Source organism: Periophthalmus magnuspinnatus, chromosome 6, assembly GCF_009829125.3.
Source record: "Periophthalmus magnuspinnatus isolate fPerMag1 chromosome 6, fPerMag1.2.pri, whole genome shotgun sequence".
Classification (NCBI taxonomy): Eukaryota; Metazoa; Chordata; class Actinopteri; order Gobiiformes; family Gobiidae; genus Periophthalmus; species Periophthalmus magnuspinnatus.
The window spans coordinates 22,316,673-22,344,087 of record NC_047131.1 but is presented as its reverse complement, the minus strand read 5'-3'; the positions used below and the strand labels follow the sequence as shown (position 1 = coordinate 22,344,087).

The 27,415-nt window shown below is 40.2% G+C and overlaps 2 protein-coding genes and 1 long non-coding RNA gene across 4 annotated transcripts; 2 read left to right on the top strand and 1 right to left on the bottom strand.

The window, feature by feature from the left end:
- The first annotated feature begins 165 nt into the window (after positions 1 to 165).
- Positions 166 to 7,224, top strand: LOC117372187 (CD81 antigen-like). The gene is made up of 8 exons (XM_033967953.2): positions 166 to 340; positions 1,484 to 1,598; positions 5,248 to 5,345; positions 5,910 to 5,984; positions 6,068 to 6,181; positions 6,273 to 6,371; positions 6,931 to 7,014; positions 7,098 to 7,224. Exons 1-8 carry the CDS (start codon positions 275 to 277, stop codon positions 7,158 to 7,160), a joined length of 714 nt encoding a protein of 237 aa, XP_033823844.1. The 5' UTR covers positions 166 to 274; the 3' UTR covers positions 7,161 to 7,224.
- Positions 5,334 to 15,059, bottom strand: LOC129456298 (uncharacterized). Its single transcript, XR_008648707.1, has 4 exons — positions 14,869 to 15,059; positions 12,575 to 12,691; positions 11,810 to 11,919; positions 5,334 to 5,370 (listed from the first exon to the last, which is right to left on the bottom strand). It is a non-coding gene; the product is annotated as an uncharacterized LOC129456298 (long non-coding RNA).
- pkp3a (plakophilin 3a) lies at positions 11,927 to 27,382 on the top strand. Of its 2 annotated transcripts, XM_055222318.1 has the most exons (14): positions 11,927 to 12,067; positions 15,088 to 15,265; positions 18,263 to 18,357; positions 18,744 to 19,489; positions 20,028 to 20,151; positions 20,604 to 20,808; positions 21,332 to 21,506; positions 21,825 to 21,942; positions 22,028 to 22,192; positions 22,534 to 22,713; positions 23,125 to 23,278; positions 24,931 to 25,126; positions 25,216 to 25,303; positions 26,426 to 27,382. In XM_055222318.1, the coding sequence occupies exons 1-14, from the start codon at positions 12,065 to 12,067 to the stop codon at positions 26,465 to 26,467; spliced, it is 2,469 nt and encodes an 822-aa protein (XP_055078293.1). In that variant the 5' UTR covers positions 11,927 to 12,064; the 3' UTR covers positions 26,468 to 27,382. The 2 variants fall into 2 exon arrangements, with proteins under 2 accessions (XP_055078293.1, XP_033823502.1); XM_033967611.2 differs by lacking the exon at positions 11,927 to 12,067 and having other exon boundaries at positions 14,883 to 15,265.
- Positions 27,383 to 27,415: the final 33 nt, after the last annotated feature.

Genomic DNA, 27,415 nt, shown 5'->3' with positions numbered 1-27,415 from the left:
TGTTTGTTTCTCTCTGTTATCAAGTATTTTAATGTCATTAAAATAATGTGAAGGTGGTACAAAGGCATACATGCGGTTTTCCAGATGGGCCTTCACTGCGGTCCTCCCCTTGAGCTTCCTGGGCAGGTCTTGTCCCACGCTCCAGCTCTGGTTTAGGAGGAGTCAGCAGCTCTTGGAGGGTACACATTGCTGCTGCTCCTTGGATACTCTTCTGTCTGACTCACACACTGGGCTTCACTGTTTGGTCAGAGAGACGAGCTAAACAAACTCCAAGATGGCTGTGGCAGGATGCACCTTGTGTATTAAATACATGTTGTTCTTCCTTAATTTTATATTTTGGGTGAGTATTTTTTTTTCCCTTGCACGGATGTTTTTAAAATGTTGTACTTGCTGAACTAACAATACACATTCCATTGCAATACGCTATTGCATACCCTCTAACCCTCTAACTCTAACACATAATTTCTTTGCATATACTATTACAACAGGCTTTTCAGGAAAACACATGGAGACTACTCAACTTTTACTTTCACTTTAATGTAACTTTTTCTTGAGTTACATAAAACTTGACCTTGAACAAAAAATAACATACAACAAAAAAAATTTAAAAATACTAATAATTGGGTGTTCATTACATGGTGGCTGGCTTCTTCAAATTAGCTGTTCATATAAATTAGACGAAGTTGTTGTTGTTTCACTGGGTGGAGATATCCTTCCCTTCCATTGTTTGAACTGGGTCACCAGTACCAGTTCTTACCAGCTTCTGCTAAAAATATAATTTGTTTGCACTGGTCCTCCAAGCGCATCCTCTTCGACTGTGGATAATTATTTCCAGTCAATAGTGTTACATCAGAGACACTTTGCAAGTCCATTTCTACTGGCAAAGTTGACCACTTCTTTGTGGTTTCTTTTGAATTTTTTTTTTTGATAAACATCACATTGGCATATCCTGGACACGCCATTTTTGATGGAGTGTTTCCTCTCCTGCTGTTGCCTGTCATCGGCAAACTCTGAGAACTCTCTTCCTCGGTTTGTCATTTTTCATGTCGAGGATTTGGCTTCCTGTTGCTTGGAGAACAATGGGCTAAAGATTGTGCCGACAAGTGTGCACATCTAGACACAAAATCTCAGTATGTATGCACACTTGATATATGATGTGTTTCTTGTTGCGTATCACTGGTATACTGAAAATTAGGACAAATTAGGACTTGATATCGGTCTGTATAGTTGTGTGTGTGTGTGTGTGTGTGTGTGGGGGGGGGGGGGGGGTTTAATCCATTTCTAAAGGCCCTGAGGTCACAGGTCAGTTTGGTGTCAGGATGTCCTCTCACACATCTCTGAATGGAGAGATGAAGAATGTTTGGCAATATGGACCTAGAGCTGGTACCTGAAAACCTCGATGGACTATAACATATAATTGTATAATATTGACATGTTCTTTATTTCAAAGTAAACAAACAACAAAGATATTTTTGTCCCGTAGCTTGCAGGAGGTGTGATCCTAGGAGTGGCACTGTGGTTGCGCCATGACAGCCAAACCAGCAATCTTCTTATTCTTCAATTTGAAGGGCAGCAGGCACCAGGAACCTTCTATATAAGTGAGTACACACTACAATCACTAGGCTTGAAACAAAAACAGATATGGTAAGGGCTTGAAATGGCAGTAAAGTGTAATAGCCCTTGTATTACTAACAATTATGTGAGGGACAAAGGACAGATTTAAGGGGCACTATGTTTAGTTTTCTAGCTGTCTGTGATATTTATAGTTATTATGAAAAGATAAATAGATTTGCAGAATATATATGAGAAATGACTAGGTTGGACATATGTAATTTACCTACATAAAGCCCTCTTAAGTCACATCCTAACAATGTGACACAAAAGTTAAACATGAGTCATATCCGTAGCTAATTCAGTAAAAGGTATTTTTGGCACCATGTCTTCCTTGGCCTTCTCCTGTACTAGCATTCATAAGTTCCTGTGAGAGTAGCCTGGTCCTCCCCTTTTTTCATGGTCCACAAAACTCTCCTTTTCTTCTCATTCTTACAATCTACATATTTTATTCTACACATGACAGGATTCTCGGTGGTAACCAAAGTCTCTGCCCTTCACGGTCGACTAGCCCCATGTGAGAAACCATGTGAGAATAGCTGAAATAGAAAGAGGGGCAGGGTGACCCCCTTTACAAATACATCCAGGATACAAGACCTAGGTAAATCCGCATATAGAAACTCAACTCGAGGCTACATCAGTTTGACTTATCTAGGCTGTTACTGGGCCGGCACACAGGTGATGCACTCTAACCCACAGGCACACATGGACATTTTGATCTGAATATTTTAACAGCTAAGGCTTAAAAACTCCCAGCCTCTGCACTTTGAGGAGAGGAGCCAGATGGTTCGGCAGATGTTGAAGCATGGTCTGTGTGGGGAGAGGAAAGCAATATGACACCAACAAATGTGAATGTTATAGAAAGTCAAAACGTGTGTAGAAAAACAACAAAAAATACACGCAGTTAGTGAAATTGCAATTTGTTCAAAATAGGCCATCATCAACAACAACAAAAAAGACTGGCCAATAATCCTTAGTACTTATCAGGTAAAACTCGTAAATGAAATTTGCTCATAAATGGAAAGGAAGTACCGGTAGTCCATTACAACAACACAAATAAAGGATCACAAACACAATCCAAATTGTAGTTAACAGCTACAACAGCACTTAAATCGAGCCTATCCTAAAAGGTCTTCTTATACCCTATAATCTTACTGAAATGTGTCAAAATTCAGCTAGCTAGTATCACTAGTACATTTTACTCATGTTCCAAGTTTTTAAGACAAGAAGGTCACTTGTGGTTGGACTAGACTTACTATTTAGGTTTTTAATTACACAGAATTAGAAGAGTTTCATTGCCATTGTCAGTGAAAACATTTCACAATTTGGTGCAAACATATAACAAGGAGAAGGCTAATTGCAATAATAAAAATATAATAATATGAAGCATAAAGTATCGTGGAAAAAATAAACTGTAGAGTAAAATGCTCTATAACCCAAATTAGTATTTGTATGTATACAAGATTATAAGTAATCTATGATGCAAAAAACAAACCTTTAACTGACCTGTACAACCTAACATGCATATATAGTAACACTGAACCGTTTCATCATCTAGGCCCGCTGCGGCAGCCATGTTAACTAAGCCCATTAATTTACATCGGGACTCTGCCTCTCTCCCATACTTACCCCAGGCTAAGTACAAGGAGCATATGTGAACTAGGGCTTTTTATAGAGTAAAGGCTGTACTCTGGATTTTAAAGTCAGAAAGAGAGGCCCACCCAAGTGAGATCAAGGAGAGTCTATTTTTTTAAAACGTTGTACAAGGTTATTTGAATTATGCAGGGGCGTATGTTAGCGCTACATACATCTGCACATTATCCTCCAAATTAGAGTTTGGAGTGGATGTTTTTAGCATGCTGGCTTGTGAAAGTGGTACTTATGTACGGAACAAAATTCTGCTCTTTAGGCCTGAAATTATTATTCGTGGCAGTTGCCAGTTGGTGAGGTTAGTGCGGCTGTGCAGATGTTTGACAGTCACTGTATATACAATGCAACTTGCTACAAGAACCCTGTGTAAACAATATATCAGACATTTTGCACAAAATGACTAATGGAAACTTGTAATTACAGTTGCATAATGTTTCTTAATATTTCAAAACTTCTTCACCAACAGTGGCTGGTATTGGTTGTAAAATCTAGTATTTTTTGTGCAAGGGAATGTTGTTGTGAGATGTGATTTTGCTTTGTGAGTCAATGGGTGAAGCATTTAACATAGACTATAATTTCATGTTTACATTTTGGCCACTAAAACACATTATTTGTTCACAAATATCTTTTCACTTGCCAGTACCCCTAATGTAATTTTGTCTGTTTAAAATTATATGGTAAGCTTTTTTGCCATTTTAATTAAGGAAAACAAGAATGTCGTAGATTCTGAACCCCCTCCGCTTTCTGTGTGGAGATTACATGGCGAGATAGAAAATAAACGGACTTCCCTGGTGGTACAAAATGGTCTCCCTTCAGGCCTCAATAGCCCTAAGACCTCGCAGGTGTTGTCATAGTAATGCAAGCCAGCAGAAATAATGTCTACTTTGGCCACATTGCCGGGTTACTGGCCCTGGTATAAGCTCTTCTTGGTTCAACAACACAAAAATCCACTCAGGGTGAATAAAAGAGAGCAGAAAAGGGAGAGAGCAAACATTGAAGGCATTGCATGACAGACAAAATACAGACTGGGTTGTCATAGGGACTCTTCCAGTCAGGTCTTCTTACCAGCACTGTCCGTATATGCTGTCCTACATTAGGTATTCGCTGTGTTTTGTTCACGTGTGAGTAAGAGTAGAAAAGAAATAAAAAAAGCCCCCATGCCACAGTGCTAAAATTACTTCCTTTTTAGCCTTTCTGTGCTGATGTGGAAAACTAGTCATGCGGATTAAGTGCAAGGCCACTCGTGCACTTTATTTGAGCTGGTTGATAATTAATATTTATAAATAATGCAGGACCCTCAACCTGTCATGACATCATTTAGATTGAAACCTCTAATGCATGGAGCTGGTATATTATTATTACACTTGTTAATGTAAGTGCGTTTTGTGCATTACTTTGGTGCACTGCCACGCAATAAAATACATCTTTAAGTCTTAAGAGACTGAATGTGGAAAGGGTAAAAAATCTGTAGCTGAAATGAGTGGTTAATAGAAACAAACTTACTTAATCAAGTTAGAACATTTACTATGGCACTTTTAGTTCTAGGAGAAGCTATACTTTCAGTTGAACATAGGTTAGCACAGTGTGTACTTCTGCTGTCCTAAACCAACCCTATAGTTTATATGTTCCTCCAAACATCCTTTAAACAGTAATTCTCTTTTATTTAACGGAATAATAAGTAAAAACATACTTCAGTTTTTCCTGGTAGGGCTATAGCTCAAGGTCAGAGGTCACGGTGGTTTTGAGGGGTCAGGCAGACACTTCCTGGGCTGGAGCTGCCTCACTCTCTCAAACCGGATTTATCTGCAGGATGTCAATACCATCATGTCATCCAACAGCCAAGGAAAGAGGAACATCCAGGAAGCCCATTATCAAACAATGTAGCCTACAGATCAATGGGGAAGAAAGGGGAGTCTGAGCTGGACATGCTGCCCTCTAGTGGCTAAGAGAGAATATAAAACTTATTTCTCATGTATTTTATTGCAGGTGTGTACATACTGATAGCAGTCGGGGCAATAATGATGCTGGTGGGATTCCTTGGATGCTATGGAGCCATTCAGGAATCACAATGTCTGCTGGGAACGGTAAGTCTTCTCTCAAACCATAGTGCTATAGGAAGAAAAATAGTGCAGTGTAAGTATTTTTATTTCATATCAACCAAAAGCTGGACACAACTTCTCGTTCAATGTTTTTTTTTTTTTTCTTTACGTTTACAACTTATGTGTGTGTGTGTGTGTGTGTGTGTGTGTGTGCATTCACATATATAAATACATACGTTTTTGTTTATTTTTGTTTGCTACATTCCATATGTGTTCATTCAATTTTTTTGGCTTCAGAGAAAATTTACAACGTCACTTAGTAAATAAAGAGGAAAATAAATGAAAAAGTGTGTCCAAACTTTTGACTGGTAGTGTACATTTTCAAATAATAATATGAATTTGATTAAAGAAACACTATTTTTAATTACATTTAAGTACATTAGCATAACAAATAGAGGTCAGACAGCAGTGCAGTCTTGTGGAGTCAAAAAATAGTTATTTATATATTAATAGTTATCATATTTTTGCACAGACTCACATTTTCTTATCCTATTACACAACACATTTTTCTTAGTTTTTTTCTGTGGCTAATGGCTTGTTTCTGTCTAGTTCTTTTTCTTCTTGGTGATCCTGTTTGCCTGTGAGGTGGCTGCTGCTATCTGGGGTTTCATGAACCGAGACACAGTAAGGACACGGCACAACAGCATATATTTATGTTCCCATAAAAGTGGTTTGATCACTACAGTCACACTATATATTTTTTGCAGATCTCCAAAGAACTCATCAACTTTTACGACTCAGCCTATATCAAAGCAGTCGATGTGTCCGGCTCTCCCAGCAAAGACTCAGCCATCAAGATCTTGGAGGTTTTCCACAGAACGGTGTGTATGTTAAATACATGATGTTATGGCCCACTCACCATACGCATACATTATAATAACACTGTGGTATTCAATGTTTGGCTGTTTTCAGCTTGACTGCTGTGGAAAAGGGGATGACACTCCTCTATTTAAACAAGTTGTTAACACCTTATGCCCTACAAAGACAACAGCAGACTTTCTAATATCTCAGGTATTCACATTCTGTTCCTTATTATTTTGTATTTAAAAAATGAAAAGTATGTTATTATTATGCAGGTAATAGACTCAGCTGCTTTTACCCATTCCTCTTTTCTTTACTGCAAATATGTGTATTTTAGTTATTACTGGAAACAAAATGCTTGAAAGTGTATTTTAAAAAGCAGTAGGAATTTACTATATTTGCCTTTTGTTTTCTTTCTCTGTAATGATACTACTAAATTACTACTCCTAGGCTAGTACAATTGCCATTACTACCACTGGAACATCTTTTTTGAAGAAGACAGCACAGATTTAACAGGGGGAAACATTAGCTTTGTACATAATTTCTTATAATAAAAAGTCAGATTCCTTACCTTTGCACTTTAGGCTGTTGTGATCAAATTATTCATCATGTTGTGGTCTCTGTCAGGTGAAAGTAACACCTCGCAGTGAAAGCACAACACGCATATATTGTCATTTGTAACAAAGATCAGCACTAGGATCCATCAAAATGTCTTGACTTTGCACATCTTTGCGGCCTCTACTTTTATTGTTTGTGTCTCATCTTTCAGAGCTGTCATCACAAACTCATCCACCTGTTTTCTGAGAAACTCTACTTGATTGGTCTTGCGGCTCTGGTGGTTGCAGTCATAATGGTCAGTATCAGTGACAGTAATTGCGGAGAACATTTAAGTGTATTTCAGCCTATATTCAATTAAAACATGTTATTCCTGTTTAGGTTTTTGAGATGATCTTCACCATGGTGCTGTGTTGTGGCATTCGCAACAGTCCAGTGTACTGAACAAAGGTCCTGACGAAGATGAAGATATTACAACCCATTATCTGACAGTGTCATGGACATGCCTTTTAATGTAGGCATTAGACAATTTTGATGTTGCCAATGTCATTTACAAATTATGACAATTTATTTGTTTTATATTTATCAATAATGTTTTTTTTTTTAAGTTTCATTTTGTGGTGATGTGCCTTGACTCTTACTGAAGCATACTGGTTTTGATTATTGTAAAACTGTACATACTTGTTCAAAACATAATAGATACATATCCCAATAGTGTCAATTGAAGCTGCATTCAGGTTTGAATAATGTCTTTAAAGTTAAACCCTCACATGTAATTCTGCTGAAATAATTCTTGTGAAGTGTTAATCATAATTTTGCACCTCATTTGGTAAGTCTGTGTTCATTATAGGAATAAACTGTGTTTTCATTATTGAATTTTATAAGATAGTCAGGTGCCATACTGCATCACCCACTATATAATAACAACAATAATCTTAAGACTTCAAAGAGAGTGAAATTGAAAAAATGCATGAATATGTGGAGAAAGCTGGGGCGGGTGCAGAGAGATCTGGGCGGCAGTCGAAGGCGGGGACCTCGACAACCAGATCTCTGGACATGGAGACTAGCTCTGGGGACATGGAATGTCACCTCGCTGGGGAGGAAGGAGCCTGAGCTTGTGCGGCAGGTTGAGCGTTACTGGCTAGATATAGTCGGCCTCACCTCCACGCACAGCTTGGGCTCTGGAACCCAACTTCTTGAGAGGGGTTGGACTCTCCATTTCTCTGGCGTTGCCCGCGGGGAGCAGCAGTGAGCTGGTGTGGGCTTGCTCATTGCCCCACAGCTCAGCCGCCACGTGTTGGGGTTCACTCCGGTGAACGAGAGGGTCGCGTCCCCGCGCCTCCGGGTCAGAGACAGGTCTCTCACTGTTGTGTCGGCCTACGGACCAAACAACAGTACAGCGTACCCGGCCTTCTTGGAGTCCCTGGGAGGGGTACTAGACAGTGCACTAACTGGGGACTCCGTTGTTCTCCTGGGGGACTTCAATGCCCATGTGGGTAATGACAGTGACACTTGGAGGGGCATGATTGGGAAGAACGGCCTCCCTGATCTGAACCCGAGTGGTGTTTTGTTATTGGACTTCTGTGCTAGTCACAGTTTATCCATAACAAACACCATGTTCGAGCACGAGGGTGTCCCATTGGTGCACGTGGCACCAGGACACTCTAGGTCGGAGGTCGATGATCGACTTTGTTGTCGTGTCATCTGACCTCCAACCGCGTGTCTTGGACACTCGGGTGAAGAGAGGGGCTGAGCTGTCAACTGATCACCACCTGGTGGTGAGTTGGATCCGCTGGCGGAGGAGGAAGCCGGACAGACCTGGCAGGCCCAAGCGCATCATGAGGATCTGCTGGGAACGTCTGGCGGAGCCCTCTGTCAGAGGGGTCTTCAACTCCCACCTCCAGGAGAGCTTCTCCTTGATCCCGGGGGAGGCTGGGGACATGGACTCTGAGTGGGCCATGTTCTCCACCTCTATTGTCGATGCGGCTGCTCGTAGTTGTGGTCGTAAGGTCTGTGGTGCTTGTCGCGGCGGCAATCCCCGAACCTGGTGGTGGACACCGGAAGTAAGGGATGCCGTCAAGCTGAAGAAGGAGTCCTATCGAGCCTTGTTGGCTCGTGGGACTCCTGAGGCAGCCGATGAGTACCGGCGGGCCAAGCGTGCTGTGGCTCGTGCAGTCACAGAGGCAAAAACTCGGGGTTGGGAGGAGTTCGGGGAGGCCATGGAGGAGGACTATCGGATGGCCTCAAAGAAATTCTGGCAAACTGTCCGACACCTCAGGAGGGGGAAGCAGTGCTTCACCAACACTGTTTACAGTGCGGGTGGAGAGCTGCTGACCTCGACTGGGGATGTTGTCGGGCGGTGGAAGGAATACTTTGAGGATCTCCTCAATCCCACTGTCACGTCTTCCGAGGAGGAAGAAGAAACTGGGGACCCGGAGGCGGACTCGTCCATCACCCTGGCTGAAGTCACTGAGGTGGTTGGCAAGCTCCTCGGTGGCAAGGCTCCGGGGGTGGATGAGATCAGTCCTGAGTACCTCAAGTCTCTGGATGTTGTGGGGCTGTCTTGGCTGACACGTCTCTGCAACATCGCGTGGCGGTCGGGGACAGTACCTGTGGAATGGCAGACCGGGGTGGTGGTCCCTCTGTATAAGAAGGGGGACCAGAGGGTGTGTTCCAATTACAGGGGAATCACACTCAGCCTCAGCCTTCCCGGTAAGGTCTATTCCAGGGTACTGGAGAGGAGAATCCGACCGATAGTTGAACCTCGGATTCAGGAGGAGCAGTGTGGTTTTCGTCCTGGTCGTGGAACACTGGACCAGCGCTATACTCTCCATCGGGTCCTTGAGGGTTCATGGGAGTTTGCCCAACCAGTCCACATGTGTTTTGTGGATCTGGAGAAGACATTCGACCGTGTCCCTCGTGGTGTCCTTTGGGGGGTGCTCTGGGAGTATGGTGTCCGGGGCTCTTTGCTAAGGGCTGTCCGGTCCCTGTATGACCGGAGCAGGAGCTGTATTCGCATTGCCGGCAGTAAGTCAGACCTGTTCCCGGTGCATGTTGGACTCCACCAGGGCTGCCCTTTGTCACCGGTTCTGTTCATTATATTTATGGACAGAATTTCTCGGCGCAGCCAGGGGCCGGAGGGGGTCTGGTTTGGGAACCACAGGATTTCATCTCTGCTGTTTGCAGATGATGTTGTCCTGATGGCTTGTTCGAGCCAGGACCTGCAGCAGGCACTGGGGCGGTTTGCAGCCGAGTGTGAAGCGGTTGGGATGAGAATCAGCTCCTCCAATCCGAGGCCATGGTTCTCGACCGGAAAAAGGTGGCTTGCCCTCTCCGGGTGGGTGGTGAGTCTCTGCCCCAAGTGGAGGAGTTCAAGTATCTCGGGGTCTTGTTCACGAGTGAGGGAAGGATGGAGCGTGAGATTGACAGGCGGATCGGTGCAGCGTCTGCAGTGATGCGGTCGCTGTATCGGTCCGTTGTGGTAAAGAAGGAGCTGAGCCCAAAGGCAAAGCTCTCGATTTACCGGTCAATCTACGCTCCTACCCTCACCTATGGTCATGAGCTCTGGGTAATGACCGAAAGGAATTGAAATGGGTTTCCTCTGCAGGGTGGCCGGGCGCACCCTTAGAGATAGGGTGAGGAGCTCGGTCACACGGGAGGAGCTCGGAGTAGAGCCGCTGCTCCTACACGTTGAGAGGAACCAGTTGAGGTGGCTCGGGCATCTGCTCAGGATGCCTCCTGGACGCCTCCCTAGGGAGGTGTTCTGGGCATGTCCCACCGGGAGGAGGCCCCGGGGAAGACCCAGGACACGCTGGAGGGACTATGTCTCTCGGCTGGCCTGGGAACGCCTTGGGGTCCCACCGGAGGAGCTGGAGGACGTGTCCGTGGTGCGGGAAGTCTGGGAGTCCCTGCTTAGACTGCTGCCCCCGTGACCCGGCCCCGGATAAGCAGAAGAAAATGGATGGATGGATGGATGGATGTGGAGAAAATAAGTGGAATAATTTTACTTCAGTCATATTACAGTAATACTGGTATGATTGTGCCAATAACACAATATTATCGTGTATCACCCAGTTTCTCTGCAAAAATAAGGTTCTAGGAGCTTCAACACTCACATTGTATAACCACATGGGGGCAGTGTAACTCTAAAGTACTTCTTGCCCAATCAGCAGTCCTTGTATGTCATGAGTACATTTAAAAAGTGATCGGACCTGTATTTCTGGCGCGGTTTAAGGGACACACCCTGCATGTGTTTGCTTATGCTTCTTTCAGTAATGCCATGAGAACGACATCCAATTGGCACAAAACCAATTTTTTGGGCAATTCTGATGTGACAGGATCGTTCAAGGACAATCAACTCTATTAGGGTTTAATTTTAAATGCTGATTTCAAAGTGCAAGGAAAGGTAAATTCAATCTAAATTGTACAACTCAGGTAACTTTTTTGGGTTAATATGCTGGATAACAGTTTCTAATTTACTCAATATACATAAAATAGTCTTATATTTCATTACTGTCTGCCCTTGACTGACAAGTTCATTGCTGAGTAGAGTCGTCAAAATAAATCAACAGTACATATTCTGTAGGCTAGGTCTACATTATTTTTTACATTTAGTAGTTTGACTATTTTAGTAAGCGAGATAGGCCAGACTGATAGGCCTAAAGGTTGTAATGACCTTTAACCTTCTTGCTACATTCTCAATGCATACATCATCATCCAATTATGTGCTTTACGTCAATACATCAGGAGCCAAGAACATGTAGGGAACTCAACACGGAAAAGCAGGTAACACTAAGAGCAGACAAACATAAAGCGCGTCACTCTCCCTGTCTCACTTTCTCTCTCACACCTACACGCCTTTGGGCTGACTTCTGTATCACGCATCACGTCTCAACACGGCCATGACTTCACCGTGACATCTGCTTGCTTACCGTTGATGAGTCATCAATGAAATGTTGCAACATAAATCTAAAATATAAATATAATATACTACATAAAGAACAAGTTTGACTAAACATAATTTTAACAAGTATATACAAAAATCAACCACAACATACTTGATAACAACACACAGAATCCCATAGGAAATTCACATCCTTGGAGAGATGGTGGTGTTGAGAGATGGTGGTGTCGAGGATTTGTGAACACACCCATAGTCTGATGTTTGACTCATCTCTTTGTTTCAAGGGCTCCCCATATTTACCTGCCATAGAAAAAAACAATCACAGTTTGGGCGGTAACGTTGCTCTACGGATTTGATACAGTATAATATCCCACCAGATCACATCGCCCATTCAGCAAGCAGCAACAAAGCAGGCAGAGGAGACGTGCAGCAGCAGTCTATAATAATGGTAGGTCATCTATTTGGCTTTATTCATGTTGTATTATTACTTATTATAGTTGGGTAAATATACTATAATTATGTGAAATTTTTCATATGTTTATGGTTGTACTATTATGCCAAAATAAGTGAGGCCCGGGTACACGGTCATGCATTTCCAATAGGTTTTTATCAGGAGGGGCACAAAGTCAGTATAAGTCAATATACGTCCAAGCACATTGTGTAATATGCTAACAAGTCTGTTATAGCACTATTGCATTATTTAAGTATTGAAAATTACCCAAATATTGGCAAATTACCCAAATCAAACAACAAAGTTAAATCTGTCAACTGAGATTTGTCCAGTTGACAGATTTAACTTTAACATTGTTTGCTATGGATCAGACCTGGACGACTCTAATAATCCCATTGCAGCCATTCATTTGACCTGGTGTGAGGGCTAGTAATAGTTGTACTGATGTTTTATTAGTACCGTAGTATCATGATATGTTAAGTCTTATAATCAGTTATCCATTACCTTGAACTGGAAGGTTGGTGGTATGATTCTCCTGCCCTCAAGTTCATGTAGGGCCTTGTGCATGTGTGAGACGTTGTGAGCAAAGTATGGCTGCAAGGTCTCGAATCTCGACCACCACTATAGAGAGTAAAAGGGGCAGAATTGTAAAGCACTTTAAAGTAAGGCTGAACATCTTGGGAAAAATATCTAATCACAAGATTTTTGACAAACATTGCCTTTGTGATTAGATTTGTGATGTATGGACTGATAATAGACCTCTGTTTAAAGTTCACATTTTAAACACATGTGGAAGAATTGACAAGAAGACTAAAATATGAACTGGCAAACTAATACAAGGATCACATTTCAGAACATGTCTGTACAGATCTAAACTAAAGGGCTAGACTATTCTGTTGTTTGTGGAAGAAAATATGGTACTGAAACAATGGCAGCCTTTGCGATTTGCTAATTGTGACCATTCAAATTGCAACTTTGATTTAATTGTGCAGCCCTACTTTGAAATCAATACAATTCCAAACTTTTTTTTTAAATAATTTTGGAACAATCATTTTTTGGCATTATCGATATAGTTGATAGTAATAGTGGAGATGACAATGGATGAGGTACTCAAATACATGACAGATGGGGAATGCGGTTTTAATGTCATTTTTACAGTTCAGTGGACCACCTATATTGTATGTTATTATGGAAAGTGAAGTGAATGTAATAACTTTAGTATATCAAGTACAAAATGTAATTAAGTTGAGTTAAGTTAAGTTGAGTTAAGTTAAGTTAAGTTGACTGCATAATACTATTGATTGCCCCTCTGTAGCATAAAGACCGTTGCATTTAGGAGAGGAGCTTTGTTTGGTAATAAGGGTCTGGTCAACATGACGGGGGTTGCCAAAGGTCATGTTTCTAAACTGGCAGCAGCATCCGTTCTACTGGAAAATTACTGATTTTGATTTGGAACAAGAACCTGTGCTGCTCCTCTGGGAAATTACCAAATTACCAGTTATACTCAGAATATTTAGCTGTTCTTATTTTATTCATTCATTTTGGAAATAAATAAGAGGCACTGGATGAAGTCTGGGAGTTGCAAGTTGTGCTGTGTAGACTTGTTGTACTGGTACATATAAATACTATAGTAACTGGTAATGTGCAAACTGATAGCGGGTAATAGGGCTGGTACTCTCACACTGCATACCATACCTCAGGAGCAAGGTGACTCACAGTTGCTAAGCTCAAATAAAACAGCCCAGATAAAACTAAGGTGTGGCTACATAATAAGAGAGGGAACTTTGACACACCTTGTAACAGTAATTCACTTGCACTTCGTTATTTGCGATATTTCAATTTTCACTCAAACAATATGTGCATTTGTGATTACAATTTAAAGGTGCACTATGTAACTTTTCTGTTCATTATTGCTTTGCCAGAAATGTTCCACTGTATGGCATTTTTATTTCATGTTTCATTTATTGAGTTACGGGGGGTTTGATTTGTCAAAAATACCTCATACATTCTTGACTTTGCCCCTCTTGACACAGATATGATCTGTAACTTGACCTGGTGACTTCACCGGTTTGAGAGAGATAAATTTAATTCCATACTGTGGAATATTCAATGTAAAGCAATAACATCTCCATGAAGACAAGTTACACAGTGCACTTTTAATGACATGCATGGTAATTAGAAACATTATGTTTAATATAAAAGATTTGTTTTGCTTTAATGCAAAAATCTGTACACCAGAAATTTGATCAACTACTGAGATGCATTTGCATAATTTAGTTTTGTTGTCATTTGCAATAGATTCTTGCTGAAATTATTTCTAAACAATCAAATTATTGTATGTTCAATATTCATTAAAAAAAATTATATCAGCTGCCATAATCTCCCAAAAGTTTCACGGATGCTCTGTACAACAGACCAAAACATAGTAATGACAGATGACTGGAATCACAGTTACAACATAAATAATCCATGCTTATGTTTAGCTTCTATTCTATTAATGTATTTCAATACAATAGTAATGGATAAAACATGGCATGGCATGAAACCTATTCATCTCCATGGAGGCCAGCAGATTACAAGCAAGTTTACTGGCATAGTCTGGAACATTCCAGCAAAAGCTTTAACAACCGCAGACAAGCATGGACAAGAAAAAGATAGTGCACAATTAAAGTGAACAATTAAAGTGAATGCACAATATGCAAATAGTCCAGCTAGCTTGAGTCGGACATGGCATAAATGAGGACAATTACATTATCTTCGGCATAAACACATTTTACCTACATATACTGAACACTCACCTGTGCGTCAGGTACCGTGTGCGCCATGGAGACCCCGCCCCCGTCTGTAGTGCCGTGCGCTTTGTGTCAAAGTCCTGTTTGAGCTGGAACGAAGCGGGGCACAAATAACAACCTGCTCCGACCTCTTAGTTTTACACGGAAATCTGCTTCGGATTTCTAAGTTTCGATAGAACAATGCACGCCGTGAGCTCTGAGAATGTATTTTTGTCCGCCTTGCAGCCCAACACATCGGTCACCACGTATGGGCTCCCGTCTGAAATCCAGCTGGGCAATGGAAGCTCCATGTCGGACGAAGTCGCACGGGCTAAGCGTGTTCAGCAGCAGGTCCAGATGAGACTGGCAGAGAAGTCCACACTTCCGCGTCAGAATGGATCCGCTGCGCACTACGCCATGTCAGGTGAGGGCTTTTACCACAAAATAAACCCTATAGATTCAATTGTTTTCATTGTACAATATCCAACAGGTGTCAACTTAGTTATAGGTCTATACTTTTTTGTCTCAATATGTAACTTATGTGACTTATGTGAATTACATCCAAAAGAAATGGACACTACCTATGCAAATTTAGAATGCCCTGCCCTGTTTATGTGATCTACTAGAGCAAGTATTGACTTACTAATCAATTTCAAATAATTAAGTCAAATAATCAATTTTACCATTTTATTCTTGTATTTCATCCATCTAATTAAAATAGTCTTACTCACATTAATTATATTCTAATGAGATATTTCCTACATTTGCTGTCTAATTCTCCTTCATGACTTCATTATACGTGCGTCACATAGACTACATGTTTTTTCTTGTTTGCTGATTTGCTTTTTTGTGTGCTGTGAAGTCATGTGCTCCTTTCCTCCAGTGGATATGTGTAGATGTTTACCTGGCTACATGAAAGGGTTAATGTTTAACAGGCTACAACAAGTGCTGCTTTCATTGCAGTGTGCAGATGGCGGCAGACCTGAAAGACTCCCTCTGTGAGATTGAATGTCAGGTCTCTTACTCGGCCCTTAAAGGGGTGAGGCTTCCAGATGGATACCTGAGAAATGACAGGGTGGTGATAATCAGCTGGTGTCTGACTGACTTGATACTTCTCTTCCATAAAATGTATTCCCATGAAAACCTTTTATTTCCTTTGGCTATACATTGAATACACTGTGCAGTCCGTATGCCAAGTGGACATTCTTTCACAGCTCATAAGTCATTGTGTTTTCTTACAAACCTTTTAAGAAACAAGCTGGCCAGCTAAATGCTAGGTTCTTAGCTCAGTGGGAGAACTTGAAAAGCTTATTTAAATACAAAATGTTGGTAATATGTGTGTTTTTTTCTATTATTACAGCCACTATATTACACAAAATCCCACCTGTAGTACTGTGTCCACATCTGGGTTGTCAGTTTGTCCTTTGCCCTTGGGCCTAGCTGTAAGGTAGGCATCAAGTCGTAATGTTGCTGTCTACTTTGTGAACCAGCACAACAGGAAAAGACAAAACAGGGCCTCCTTCCTTTTTAAGTACTATGGCTTTAGCCAAACCATCTAGCAAAGGTATTCTTAAGGTTTGTTAGATAAGAGGCAGCATACTCATGAGGTGGTCTTGCCATGAAAATGCAACAATGGCATCTATAAAAACAACTCTTAACAGATACAAGCAGCCACCTGTCATGATGGCGTGGATGTATGAGAGCAGTTTATAATTTTTCAAAATATCAACAAAAGGAGAAAAATGTCCCATATCCTTAGTGGAGTATGGGTGTGTGCTTGTACTCTGCTCCCAGGTGTGGGACAGGGTGTGGCCGGGGTCGGACTGGGTTTGTGCTAAAGACCTGTCACTAACATTTTAACAACTGGTTTGGTGTGTTTCCTCTTCACAAATGACACCACAAGGTAGAAGAACTCACAAAACACACAGATATAGGCAGGATTTTTGTTATTTGTTTTTTTGTTATTTATATTACTGTTTTTGTTATAGTTAGAACAAACCAGTGTCCATGCCTGGATAAAAAGAAAAGAGTTGTGTCATGCAAGGGATGTGTCATTATGCAAATTAGGCATTAACTGTTAATTCTGATTTGCGTTCCATTATAGTAATTTTGGCTTCAGTTTTCTATTATGTGTTAAAGGGCAGCCGTGACTGTGAACTTGTTGAAGTGCATTTTGCTGAAACAGTTTAGCCACACAACTGTAATGCTCAGCTCATACTTTTACACGTTACCATTTTATTCTAGATAAACATGTAAGCACTTAACACAGAAATGAATAGATGTTCAGTTTAGTTTGTTAATTTATTTATTGAAAATAAAATATAAAACTATGTGAATTGTCATACCACAGGCATGTCTTTTACATCAACATTACCCAGTGGTATTCTTCATTGGTTACATAATTCATATAAAACTGTGAGTTGCATACTTTGATTTGAGCTGGGCACATACTCGATTTCTTTAGTCAATGAGTTGTTACTTGTCACGCTGTTCTCCTCTGCATGTCTGTTCTCACACTCGTCTGTCAGGTTGGCCACATTTCTGAAACATACAGTAAAAGTTCACATAGAATCAGAAATCACAATAACAACATGTAATGCATATCTACATATATGGCTGTGAAGGTAACTAGACTCACAGTCGCAGCCTGAAATGGGACACCTGTTATTCAAAGGCATTATTTGTGCCAATCATTGTGATTATCATTAGTCAATTAAAGAGGCGTGATGCGAGATTAAGGTCCACATGTGGTGATTATATGTGTGCTAAACTCTAAATTTAAACATGTTTTTCATATTCCTCTCATTAAATTATACTGTTCAAACTTTCAAGACTATTGATTTTGTTTTTTATGCTTGATTAATATAGAAATGTTAATCACATTGGGCTTAGTTCTGATTTAGTTAGTAATTTAGACTCAGACAAAATTCCAATTTAAAAATAATGAAATCAATTAAAGTTGTGAAAATGGCAAAGAGGGATTTTATACAGATTTGACTAGACTAGACTAGACTATATAATTGCTGTATACCTGGACACTGCTCATCTTAGTCCAGTTATTTTCTCTCTTTAATAAAGCTTTTAAAAATGTCTTGTATTCTTTGATTGTCTCATACAGTCAGATAATATGGTTCAGTTTTTGCATCATAAGTAAGTGAAGCCCAGCTCAACCGCTGTTGACACAACAAACAAGCCGATTTAGCCCTGAAACTTAACTTGAAAATGCATGGGACGTCCTTGTTTACAGAGGAAGGCTTTTATTCAATCCAGTTATAATTTTTTTACCAAATATTTTTATGCCATTCATTTTTCTCATTTTCTGACTCTATGAAATAAATGAGTCAACGAAAAGATTGACCCAAATATGTTTTATTCTACACACATGTATTCTATTTAACTGTCTCAATATGCTTCTTTTCAGACTACGGTGGTTCTTCCACACTCAAATATCAGACATATCAGCCAAACTTCACCTCCAAGTCCTCGTACATGCACTCGAGCGGAGCCAGGACCATGGTGAGGGCTGCATCTTTACTGTCGACACATTTACCTGTTGACCTGGTGTCAGCCACAGAGCCCCTGACCTTCTGTGGGGTACAAATGTGTGGCATTTCACAAAGGTCTGCTATGAAATCATGGCACAGTTTTCAGATCAAACCTCTACATTCTTCAGTGTTGCTAATTTAAACAATATATCACAGGTTGGCACCATTTTCACTCTATAAACCAAAACTTTGCATAGTAATAATCAGCAGTGAGTTTATGTCTTACACATAACATTATTTGATGGTGTTGAATGGTCACATCTATGACCTTGCTTTTTAGATGAATTAATAAAGTTTGCCCAGTACGTGGATGCATTTACGTGATTGTCTGGCTGACGTCCTTCTCTGTTTGGACAGGGCCCTCGTATATCCCAGAGGACCGGCTTCAGCTCTCAGTCCGCAGGTGCAGATCTGGCACAGTTACAGCGCATGAGCATAGGGGGCAGGGGGGGCGGTGGTGGGGGGTATTACAGAGAAGAGATGAAGACTACATATAATGGACCCCCTCCTGGGATGCCTAGGCCCACAAATGACCTGGAGTCCGCCTCCATGCACTCTATGCGGCTGGTCAACCCCTGGCCAATAGATGACAGTGATGCAGCCAGTATGGCCTCAGACCGGGATGGTGTCTTTAACCGCCAGTACACTCAGAGTCAGAGTGCTATGAATGGATATCAGGTGCGGCAGGGTGGGACACTCCCTGGCTCGATGCACAGATCCCTCAGCGGGACACTGTCTCGGGGAGGAGGTATGATCGTAGGAGAGTCAGAGATGGTCGCTCATCAGAATTCATTTAAGGGGCCAGCGCACCGCACAATCAGCAGGATTAATAACCGCAATAGAACGAGCATGAGCTCCATGTCCGGGACCCTCCAGCGACCCATGTCTGTGGGAGGGGGAAGTGTCTACAGCTCAGGGGGGGACAGAGTGGACCGAGGCTTCCTGGTAGCATCAAACACCTCCTGTGGCTCTGGAGGACGGATGTACCAAGGAGGTACTCTGCCTCGCACCATGTCCATCAAGAGCATTCACAGTGTGGGCAGAGGAGTGGACATCTACAATGGCCAGAATGAGATGGGAATGAGTCTGGGAAACCTCAGTGCGTAAGTTACCACAATAGATTACATTTAATTTGAAATTAAATCTGTCAAATCTGTGTCTCAACATTTTTAAATTGTTCCCTTGTGTGTGTCTGTGCACCTCTGGGATGGTGCATGGCACCAAATAGGTAAACTACCTTAACTGTAAAACAATTGTAACTGTATAAAAACTAGTTTGTTTGTGTTTAATGCTGCATACAACAGTAATAAGCTCTTCATCATCATCATCATACTCGTAGCTGAGTACTGTATTGAGACATTCTCCTCTGATGGAGAATGATGAATGATTTTGAATTTCAGTGCTGTGGATTGGGAGGTGCTCCTTAGTGGCAGGACTGGTTTTGGGTGTGGCAGCTGAGTTTCAAGCCTCACATTTCACACTTCCCACAGACAAGCAAAGTCACAGGAAGAATGTTTGCACACGAGACAAAATAATTAAAGGAATTTCTGTGGTCCCCTTGCTTTCCTTCCTTAAACATATAACCTTTTAGTATCTGTAGATAAGCTAATTTATTGTTTTAACTTACTTTTTTTTTGGCAGCATCAACAATTTGGACATGCCCACAGCTGTCATGAACCTGAGAGAACCAGACCCCGAAGTGCAGGTCATCGGAGCGGCCTACATTCAGCATGAGTGCTACAGTAACAGTGATGCCAAAAATCAGGTACATGTGGTTTGCAGCAAGACAAACTCAAACTCCACTGACAAAACAGTCATAAATATTGTCTAGTTATAATTATACTCAGATGTTTGCATGGCTTCTGCACAGTTTGACTCCATTCGGTGTCCATTTCACTCAATCACTGAGAGTTTCTAGATATGGATGCTGAATATTTTTTATTTTATAACTTAACTTTATTTGAACTTAGCAAAAGTTAAATCTGTCAACTGGATAAATCGTTGTAGGAGTGTTAATTTGAACTTAATTTTAACTAGTTGTCAATTTTCTGACTACTCGTCGCTAGTTGTTGTACTCATATATCTTTAAAATTATTCAACTGGGTTACTTTTTCACTCAGTGACCAATATAAGCATATTAATTATGCATTTTACCTTATAGAGAAAATACCATAGTTGTTTATATTTTGTGTTAATAAAACATGATTCTGTTGCTAGGTCCGCCATTACAAGGGCATACCTGAACTGGTTAAACTGTTCAACAGTGAGAACCAGGAGGTGCAGCGTTATGCCACCGGTGCCACTCGGAACCTTATCTTTGAAAACATGGAGAACAAAGTAGCACTGATCGAAGAGGGCGGCATCCCACAATTGGTGGAGGCCCTGAAGGAACAGGACGATGAGCTCCACAAAAACATCACTGGTACAGTATTAACAATTGCACATATACAGTGGCATATTTACATTTGTATAAGCATAAAAAGAAAAGGTTTGATTAATTGCTACTTTAATATTATTTATTTCCGTGGTGTTAATCCAACATGCAGCTATTAAAAAATTTGAGCACTTGGAGCCAGTGTAAGAAGTGAGTTATGTAGATTGATAGCAGAAAGTCAAACAGTTCACAGCTCTACAGTTTGTAGGTTAGCACAGTAGCACTCATAAAAGCAAGAGGTCTGTTCCTAGGGGTGTGAGAAGGGCCCGGAGGAGTGTAGGAGTTGTCTGGGCCTGTGTACGTGGGGCCAACCGTACATGAGCCACTCCCTGTTATAAGTGCAAACCCTGTCGCTCTTTCTATGACTTGTTTCATCACAATATTTATCTACACAAGAAGTCCTGTCAGGCAGTGTCAAAAGGCCACATGACAAAAACAGTGTTGCGTTGCATTATAGAAAATATATAGTGTGAAAATTATGTTTGGCGTAAAAAACTTTTCTTTTCTTTAGGAATCTTCTGGAACCTATCCTCCAAAGACAACCTGAAGGAGAAACTGGCCAAAGAGACCCTTCCTGAGCTGACAGAGCAAATCCTGATTCCACTGTCTGGAGGTGGGAATGCTGAGTCTATCCACCAGAGCCCCTCTGAGGTCGATATCTTCTACAATACCACAGGTTGTCTCAGGTACGGTCCAGAAAAACATAAAAAGCTCCTCATCAATGTTTGAAACTGTCCCCTCTTGATGATTGTCTTGGAGATTGTTTTCCCATGAGCACATTTGCATTAAACGTGTTCTGGCAGGACACAGAGTGTGTCAGCTGCTGAAGGTAGCACCACACCCAGTGCATCTTTTGTATTTCAGAAGCCATTTTCAAATAATTCAGGTCAAATCAATAATAAAATCACAGAAGTATTGTCATAAAAATCTATTTTATGAGTGAAATTGTATGCTATAATGCTATAACATAATAAAAATGGGCCATACATTTGATTGGTTTTCAGAAATCTTAGTTCTGTGAATGAGAAAACACGTCAGCAGATGAGAGAAACCCATGGACTTGTAGATTCATTGGTGGGATACATCGAGGCATCACTTGAAGATGGCAAGACTGAGGACAAGGTAAGATCTTTTTGCACCCCTCTAAAATGATATTATCATGATTTGTTTTCTGTGTTCATTTTTCTATGATGTGTTTTTTATCCAGGGAGTAGAAAATGCTGTTTGTGTCCTGAGAAACCTGTCCTATCAGCTTTATAATGAGATGCCCCCATCCGCCCTGATGCGCCTGGAAGGGCCAACCAGAGGCCAGGACACAGGGAAAGCTGAGCCCATTGGCTGCTTCACACCACAGAGCAAGAAAGCCAAAAAGGTATGAGCATGAACATGCAATCAGATGATTCTGTTGGAAATAATTAGGTCATATTTGACTGTATCCTCCAATTTTTTCATGGTCTATTTCTCTGGAGTGTACAAAACGTAAAACACACCACACCATGCAATAAACACATTAACATAAAAACATGATATTGAAACAGAATAGTGTATTTGCTGTTTAACTTTATAAACAGGGTATAAATAATTTTGACCAGACACTTTTGTGACCGAAATAAAAATAACTATAAAAAGTCTTCATAGGAAACCATGTGTCACACGGTATTTTTGTGTACTGCATGTACTGGATTGTTTTCATGCTCCCCTTTCTTCTGATAGAAACAGGTGAATTTGTCCACTCTGTCGGAGGTGTCTCGGGTTCCTAAAGGTATGGAGTGGCTGTGGCATCCTCGGATTGTCAACATTTACAGCCGAGTGCTGCGTCAGTGCGAGATCAACTCCACCACAAGAGAGGCCGCAGCTGGAGCCCTTCAGAACATCACCGCGGGAGACAAACGGGTCAGTGCCACCAACAAATAAAGCCAAGCCATAGGACTAACACAAAGTAGGACACTAACTAGGACACTATACTAAAATGTTTATTAGCAAGGTAAATCTTATTAAACCTTGGCAATAGAGAAAATGAACCAAAGCTGAAAAACATTACAATAATACCATATTACAGTAGTAAATGTCTAAATGAGGAATTAAATTTAGTTTGTCTTTTATTTATTAGGAACAATGCACATAAAAACATTGACCTATGCATAAGAGGAAATGTGTTTGTGCTCATTTCCACTTGCATTTTAAATACAAGTTAAGATTGTGATGAGTTTCATGAGTTGATCATCAGTGGCATTAAATTGCAAAAACAAAAAAAAAAGCCATGAAATTTGATCTTGTGTCTGATTTCTTCTTCTCCTCTTGCAGTGGGCGTCAGTGTTGAGTCAGCTAGCTCTGGAGCAGGAGCGAGTGCTGCCCCTCCTGTTGGACCTCCTCAGGACCAACAATGACCTGGAGCTGAGGTCCATCACAGGCCTGCTCCGAAACCTGTCCCGCCACTCCAAGGACAAGAATGATATGGGTGAGCCACAAACCTCATCAAACCTCAAATATCTGACAAATCTACTACGGGGATCATTATATTACCCACGGGCCAAAGCAGGCCATTAAACAATGTGACGATGTGGCCCATCTCCGAAATATTTTAGGTTTGTCCTGGTTTAATTTTGGGTTAGTTCTGGTTTAGTTTTGGTTTAGTCCTAGTTTAAGTCTGGTTCAGTGCACATTTGACATTTTTACCCTTGATAAAATATACAGAAAGTAGAATTAATACAATAATTATTAAAATGCAAAGTTAAAATTCTGTGTCAAGCCAAGTGTTCTGTAGTGCTCTGGTGTTATGTGGGTGCGAAATAGCAGGTGGAGAATGATGCACATGCATCACCGCTGCAGGCTTTCAAAACAGTTCACCGGAGTCTTTCCTGCACTACAGATTAGCACTGAGCAGTACTATAGCAAAGATCTAATATAGGCCTTGTAAATGTGCAATAGAAGTTCATTATTTCTTAGTGGCAGCTTTGGTTTAAATAATCTCAGCACAAAGATCTCCTTTTTTACACATATCTTCAACATGACCCTTAAATTTTAAGTCATGCCTGAATATCACACCCAACTGTTTTACCTCACTCCAATGTTGAGCCGATGCTCAGATATTAGTCAATTTTCCAGCAAAAAAAGCACTATGCTTTCCAGGATTTTTCCAAAGTAGGTGAGTGATATGGGCGTGTAGCCAGATGGGCTTGATTGATCTCCCTTACATTTGTAAATGGATGTCACACATGCAGATTTACAGATTTTTGATAGTTTTGATGTATTCATTGAAAACCTAAACAACTGGGTCAATACAGGCGTCAGTTCAAGAGCACAGTTTTTGAGCAGTATATTTGGAATACTACCAGGTCCACTCACTTGTTAAGTTTACTATACACACAGTCAGTAGATGTACACACATCAGTGATTAAGCCATGTTGGGTTTGGGGTAAAGGGCATTCAAACTGTTCTTCTAAATCAAAACTCTCTGGTGGTATATAACTAGTTAAAAATGTGGGCCTTTTCAGCATCATTTACATATGCCCCTGCTTTAAATCACAAATGTTATCACAGTTGCCCGAGAATTTACAGATTAGAGAGCACACTCCACTAATGTTTTGGCTAATAACTTGCCAGTTTTTAAGCTCGGTGTGTAATATAGGTGCTGGATACAAATTATTTCACTGTGTGACGCATCTTTGGCTTTTCTGTAAGCACTTAGGTCTTGGTCACTGTTTGATGACTTGAAGTTTGACTAGCATACTTGCTTTAATAGTCGTAACCTTTTCAATTCAGGTGTAATAAAAGGTAATCGCCATTTTCTAGTTTGAGGAATATAACTACCTCTCTCAGCTAGTAAGCAAGACAAATTTAGCAGAGCAATGCTAGTAAAGCTTTTTGAATTAAATTTTTCACAAAAAATGGTGGCGCGTTCTGCTTCTATGTAGATCAGTGGCCACGGCTCAGTAAAAAAAATCTGTCCCTCAAGAAAATTAAGTTGACTAATTGTATTGCTATATTGTGTGTAAGTGGTTCACCTTCTGAATTGGCATCTTTACTAATTATAGACATCATGCAAAAACAATGCTTTGGGGCACTGATTACAACTGCTAAAATGAAACATGTATTTTATTGTATTTTTAGCTACAAAAGTGGTCAACAACTTAGTGACAAAGCTCCCTGATGATGGGAATCAAAAAGAGCCATCCAGTGATGTTGTGGTAAACATCTGTGGAATCCTCAACAACCTGGTCACCAGCAGCGTCATGGCCGCCAGAGACATCACCTTTTTCGATGGTTTGCCTAAACTGGTGGGCATACGAAACAGCCATAACAACACGTAAGTGTTGTACTACGAAATGAATTCATTCAGAATGTGTTTTTATATGTATTTACTAAAATATGCATTTTTTTTTTTTTTTTTTTTAGTAATGAGAAGAGTAGAGCATCCAAAGCAGCAGCCACTGTCCTCAATAACATGTTTCAATACAAGAAACTGCACAAAGACTACAGACAGGTAAATGAAATTAAAGTTTATTTCTTAATCACTGTAGAGAACAAATTGCTTATTTTTTATGTTTTGTTTTGACAATTCACACCCTTCCTCCCAAACGGCATTGCATTATGTAGGTATGTTGTTAACCAAAACATTTTTGCCCACATTTAATTCATATTTTAAACTGATTATGACAAAATTAATATCAAATTGTAAAGCAACTTTGTTCATAAAATGGTACTACTATAATAAAAAATAGTACAATCATCCAGTTTTATTTTAAATCACTGTACAGTTCAAATTTCTAATCTTTGTGATCTGTGTCAGTTAAAGCTACTACTACCATTAGTTTATTTTATTTATTTTTTTTACCAGTAAATGTCAGATATGAAACCTGTTGCCAGAACAACCCTCCCCTCACCTAGCCTTTGTTTGAAACTTCAGGCTCACCGGTGGTCTCTTCTGTCATGCCAAATCTGGCTCAGTCCACAGTAACATAACATTTGTGATGTTATGTAAGAATACAGCAGGGCTGCAATGGCCAGTCAAATTAGCTTCAAATAAAATTTTAATGAACCTAAATTAAGCTACTATTTAAATCGGTCCAATTCAGATTTTTGAGTTGGAGATTTCACCTCTAAAATCCTGCATATTTGCCTCACCTAGTGCATGTAGTTGATGTAATTCCTTTCTGCTCTTCTTTCGTCAATGGAGTATTGCATAATAAAACCCCTCCACTCTCCCCTTCACTTTTGCACTGTTGGTCTTAACACACCTAGTCATGCAAGTCCAGGTCTGGGGCAGGTCCCTCCCAAAGGTGCGGCACAAGTTTATATCCTAATGAGCAAGTCCTGACACTGAAAAAATGTGCTCATGCTTGTACAGAGCTCTCAAATGAACAATCAGAAATAATAAAAGAAAGACAAGGTAAAGGGGTATTATGTTCAGTAGCAAATAACATCAAGTGATTTAAATTATTTGGTAAACCAGTACATACAGCCTTCTGGAGTGCTTTGAAGTTTCTAACGGAATCTAAGATTCATTCTTTTAAACTATTATAAAAAATATTTATATTATATATATTATATTGTTTATAGTTTTATTACTTGTTTATTTACTGTTGTTTTACCTTGTGTTTTGCAGAAAGGGTTTTCCAGAGAGGATTTTATTGACAATACCATCTGATGTGGTGAAGTCTTCACTTGCAAAATAGAAGATATTTTTCCAGGTGCATGGAAGTCAATGAACTGTAATATTATAAATGCACAGAATTTATCATGAATGAGATTATAAAAACATTGTAATTATGGACAAAAAAAATCCCAGAAGTCTTTGGACTGGACATTGAGATATGGATCCCACTGTGGACTGCAAATGGACTTTGGTACCAAAGTGTGCACCTTAACTGTTTAATGTACTATGTTAGTTTAAACATAATGCATCTTGTTGTGGATATTTTACCATACTAACCTACTTTTAAAAGTTTGGATTTTGTATCTAAAGGATGCTATCAGTTCTCCATATTGTGTGTAAATACTATTTTAATACTGTTCTGAACACTGTAGGTTTGCATTTTTACATTTGGGTAAAGAGGTATGTTCTTTAATGAACATCTATTTTTGTACATGAAATTCTAACATTGAGTTATATAATTTTTGTATAAAATAAATAAAAATGACAAATGTAAAGCTGGGGTAAAGGTAGTGCCATGTGCCTGTTATATAATGTGTTGATATGTGCCTATACCATTCATTGTTGTTTTTACATTCAAACTGTTTTGACATGTCACTGTAATTGCTATTTTAATGTGCTGGGTGAAGGACTGCATTCCTTTAAAATATTTTAATCTTTGCAAATACAATGTTTGTTTAGAGTACCCTTTCTAAATGAGTGACTGCAGAGTGAAAGAAAGATGTATTTCAGACCAGTATAAAATTCACTGAATGTATTCTGTTTTTACAGCTTTCAGAGCACTGTGGCTAGCTGGTGACATGCTTTGTGTATTGTTTTCATAATACTGGTTATTTGTAAGAACTTGTTGGATGTGAACAGACGTATCATCAGGATATTTTGATTCAATAAAGATGCAGAAACAAGGCCTCATTGAGTTTCCTCTCCTGTTGCTGCTTTTGC

Coding starts and splice junctions, on each gene's coding strand:
- LOC117372187 (XM_033967953.2), top strand. CDS start 275: ATGGCTGTGGCAGGATGCACCTTGTGTATTAAATACATGTTGTTCTTC. Junction 1,599..5,247: donor ACCAGGAACCTTCTATATAA/GTGAGTACACAC, acceptor ATTTTATTGCAG/GTGTGTACATACTGATAGCA. Junction 6,182..6,272: donor TGGAGGTTTTCCACAGAACG/GTGTGTATGTTA, acceptor GGCTGTTTTCAG/CTTGACTGCTGTGGAAAAGG.
- pkp3a (XM_033967611.2), top strand. CDS start 15,043: ATGCACGCCGTGAGCTCTGAGAATGTATTTTTGTCCGCCTTGCAGCCC. Junction 21,507..21,824: donor AATACCACAGGTTGTCTCAG/GTACGGTCCAGA, acceptor ATTGGTTTTCAG/AAATCTTAGTTCTGTGAATG. Junction 22,714..23,124: donor TCACCGCGGGAGACAAACGG/GTCAGTGCCACC, acceptor CTCCTCTTGCAG/TGGGCGTCAGTGTTGAGTCA.